General features: G+C 55.4%; 1 protein-coding gene across 1 annotated transcript; it reads right to left on the bottom strand.

Annotated features, from left to right (window-relative positions):
* Positions 1-915, bottom strand: SDRG_07791 (hypothetical protein; the record flags this gene model as incomplete). Its single annotated transcript, XM_008613645.1, has 1 exon — positions 1-915. One exon carries the CDS (start codon positions 913-915, stop codon positions 1-3), a length of 915 nt encoding a protein of 304 aa, XP_008611867.1.
* Between the last annotated feature and the right edge of the window lie 2368 nt (positions 916-3283).

Raw genomic sequence — 3283 nt, 5'->3', positions numbered from 1 at the left:
CTAGGTCATGGCGAAATACGCACGCATGGCGACGGTGTAGAGGTCGATGAAGAGGCTCGTGAGATTCGGCGGCGCCGCGCCGAGCAAGTGGTCTTCATCTTGGTACCAGAGGTCGTCCACCGTGAGCTCGATGCGCGGCGGAGCCAGCGTCGGATGAGCCCAGCGCGCATGACCCAGAGCCACTTCGTGCGCAACCCCGTCTTCGAAATGCTGCATCGCATCGCGCACCTCGTCGCTCATCCCAGAGACGATGTCGCTCGATAATGGCACCGTGCCAAAGCTCGCGGCAAGCTGGAGCTGCGGGGCGCCAACCTTGCCGCGAACGTATTTGAGCGCAACAGCGCCAAAGTGACCAACCTCGCTGTGCGGATACTCAAAGAGCTTGATTGCGATAGCCGTGCGGGTCTTGAGGCTGATGAAACCCTTGATCCATTCTTCCAAGACCGAAAAAGGTCGGTTCTTGTGGTCGAGCTCCAGCACCACGCACGGATCCTGGAGGGATTTCCACCCACGAATGCGCTGGAAGATCGCCATGTCTGGCAGTCGCACTTCACCATCCAGCGTGAGGTCCTTGCAAGGTCCAATGTAGAACGCATCGCCAAAGTTGATCTTCTGGATGCCAAGATCCATCATCGTATAGCCCAAAGCCATCTGATGCGGACCGCTCGGAGTGCGTCGGACGATGAAGATCGCAGCCAGCGTCGCTGAATTCCGAGGATCGCCATCGAACGTGGCACCGAAAACGACGTGGAACTGGCGGCAGTTGAGCGTCTCGTCATCACGCCACGTGATCAGCGGCACGTCGCGCGCAATGAGCATCGGAGACATCTCGCCATCATGGGCGCAAAAGACCTTGGCGGCAGTCTCAAGCCCGTCGAAAGTGAGTGTACCGTCCATGACGTCACCCTCTGGCATCGAAGCAGCGATAGTTGATGTCGAGGGCTTCAGAGCAGACTCCAGTGGGCTTGGTTTCTGCATATCAAGTAGAACGAGCAACCGACGAGTGAGGAATGCGAAAGTGAAAAAAGTGAGTTTTTGTTTTCCCAAATGAGCAAGATCCCGCCTGTCCCAATGGCAACTTGGCGGCTTGCCCGAGAGCAAGCTCGCCACCTACATTACGACAACCGTCGAGTCGTTTACGATTGTTCGCAACAAAACGTTAGGTCGCCCAGAGCAGCATACGTGCACCATGTTGGCTTGGCGCCTTGTTGAAAAGCGACTCGATGATCGGCATAAACATCTCGTGCGCGCTTCTCCCAGAGCCGTATATATATTCTTTAACGGGCAAGAGAGCAACAATGAACAATATCGTCGATTGTCATATTTTACGGTCGATTTTATTGGCGAGCTCCCTGCTTGAACCTAGAGATGTACAGACAGGCTTGTATCCTGTGTTGCTTACATCGCCATTGCACCCGTTGCCAAATGCAATAAACCAAGTTGCGAAATACCGATGCGTTGGGCTTGATGACGTGCTATAGACCCAATCAGAAAGTGGGGCTCTCCGGGACTTGAACCCGGATTTACCTGGTGGTAAACCAGTGTCAAACCGCAAGACTAAAAGAAGTCGACAAAAGACTGACCCGGTGCACGATTGTGTGAGTTTCATAGCGTAGCTCAGAAACTAGATTAATGTCACGAAATGTTGATCTCTATTTATGAGTTAGCAATCTCGAAAACGGGACGACGACGCTTCCTACATGCTACCAGGCAAAGGCATGGCGAAATACGCGCTCATGGCGAGGGTTTAGAGGTCGATGAAGATCTCTCGTGAGATTCGGCGGCGCGTCGCCGAGCAAGTGGCCCTCGTCTTGGTACCAGAGGTCGTCCACCGTCAGCTCGATGCGCGGCGGATCCAGCGTCGGGTGAGCCCAGCGCACATGCTCTAGAGCCACTTGTTGGAAGTTGCATATTGCACTTACAACACGATAGCTAAAGGCTATAAGTATCACTTTAAGTTTCACCGACTGTACGAGTCATGAGTGTGGCGACAGCCTCAAGGTGGGCCTTCCAACAGGTTATGAGCCCAAGGGCTTCATCTGGGTTTATCGACCACACTCAATCGTGCCGGAATCGCAACCGAGCACATGAGCCCTACAACTCGACGCCAGCGCCGGCTGCAACACCAAGCGAGCTACAGAGCAGCGACGTCAGAAGCCGCGACGACGGCCCTCAAAACCGTCGCCACGAAGGGAGCATACAAGATCCAGGGTGCACCAAAGGTCGCGTTGCGCAGAGCCAACCGACCAAGATCGTACTCCAGGACAACTCTGCTAGACGAACGTCGCAAGATCCAGGAAGCCGGGATGCAACAAGACCATTCCAACGTCACGGAGCAGGCACCGCCAGTAGAACCGCGCCGCCCGGACGAAAGCCGCGAGCCTTGAAGTTGACAAGAGCACGCGAGTGCCCGGCACGAGAAAGCGATCAGTTTCACCTCGATAGGAGAACGAGATGGCAAGGTCGAGTCAGCCGCGGCGCCAACCCCGCCGAAGCCACCAACACCGACGTCAACATCCAATATCGTCCAAGAAGCTCTCGCAAGGCAGCAAGCCCGTCACGATGAGATGATGCACGAGCACAGGGCCGCAATCGCCGAAGAGCAACGTTACCGAGACGAGCAACGCAGTCTAGACGAGCAGCACGCCGCCGCTATAGAACGTCAAGCCGCACATTGGAAAGCGTACCTGAAGGAGCAAAAAGACCAAAACGACCGCGACCGACAAGTAGCGAACGAGCATATTGAACGCACTGCCGCAACCGCCAACAATATCCAGGCCGAGCGGGATGACGCGATAGCACAAGCCCAAAACGCAGAAGCCGAAAGACTCTCAGCCCAAAACGAAGCTCACGTAGCGGCTGCTCGTGCACACCAACTCGCCGAAGAGATTCGTCAAATGCAAGTGCACACACAAGATGACGAGTCCACGGAGAGCAGATCGATCCATCGCGAACCGCCAGGCAACCCGCCAGGCCAAGGAGCCAGTCAACTTGTGGGTCGACAACCAAAGTGCACTCAAGACGATGGAAGATCAAGTATCGTCCACGCGAGCCAAGCACGTCGACATCAAGTACCACTTCATCCGCAATGTTGTCAAGGAAGGCGTAGTCACCACTGGCTACTGCCCAACCGGCGAAAAGCCGCTCTCTGCCGAGTGCCTCAACCGCGCGCTCGACATGATCAACATCAAGGCACCCAACTAGCATCTCGTACCAAGCACAACTTGAAGGCGCGTGTTGGAAGTTGCATATTGCACTTACTACAAGATAGCATGCGCGCAGC

Source organism: Saprolegnia diclina (assembly GCF_000281045.1).
Source record: "Saprolegnia diclina VS20 unplaced genomic scaffold supercont1.23, whole genome shotgun sequence".
Lineage (NCBI taxonomy): Eukaryota > Oomycota > Saprolegniomycetes > Saprolegniales > Saprolegniaceae > Saprolegnia > Saprolegnia diclina.
The sequence above is the reverse complement of the archived record's forward strand: the minus strand, read 5'-3'. Positions and strand labels throughout refer to the sequence as shown.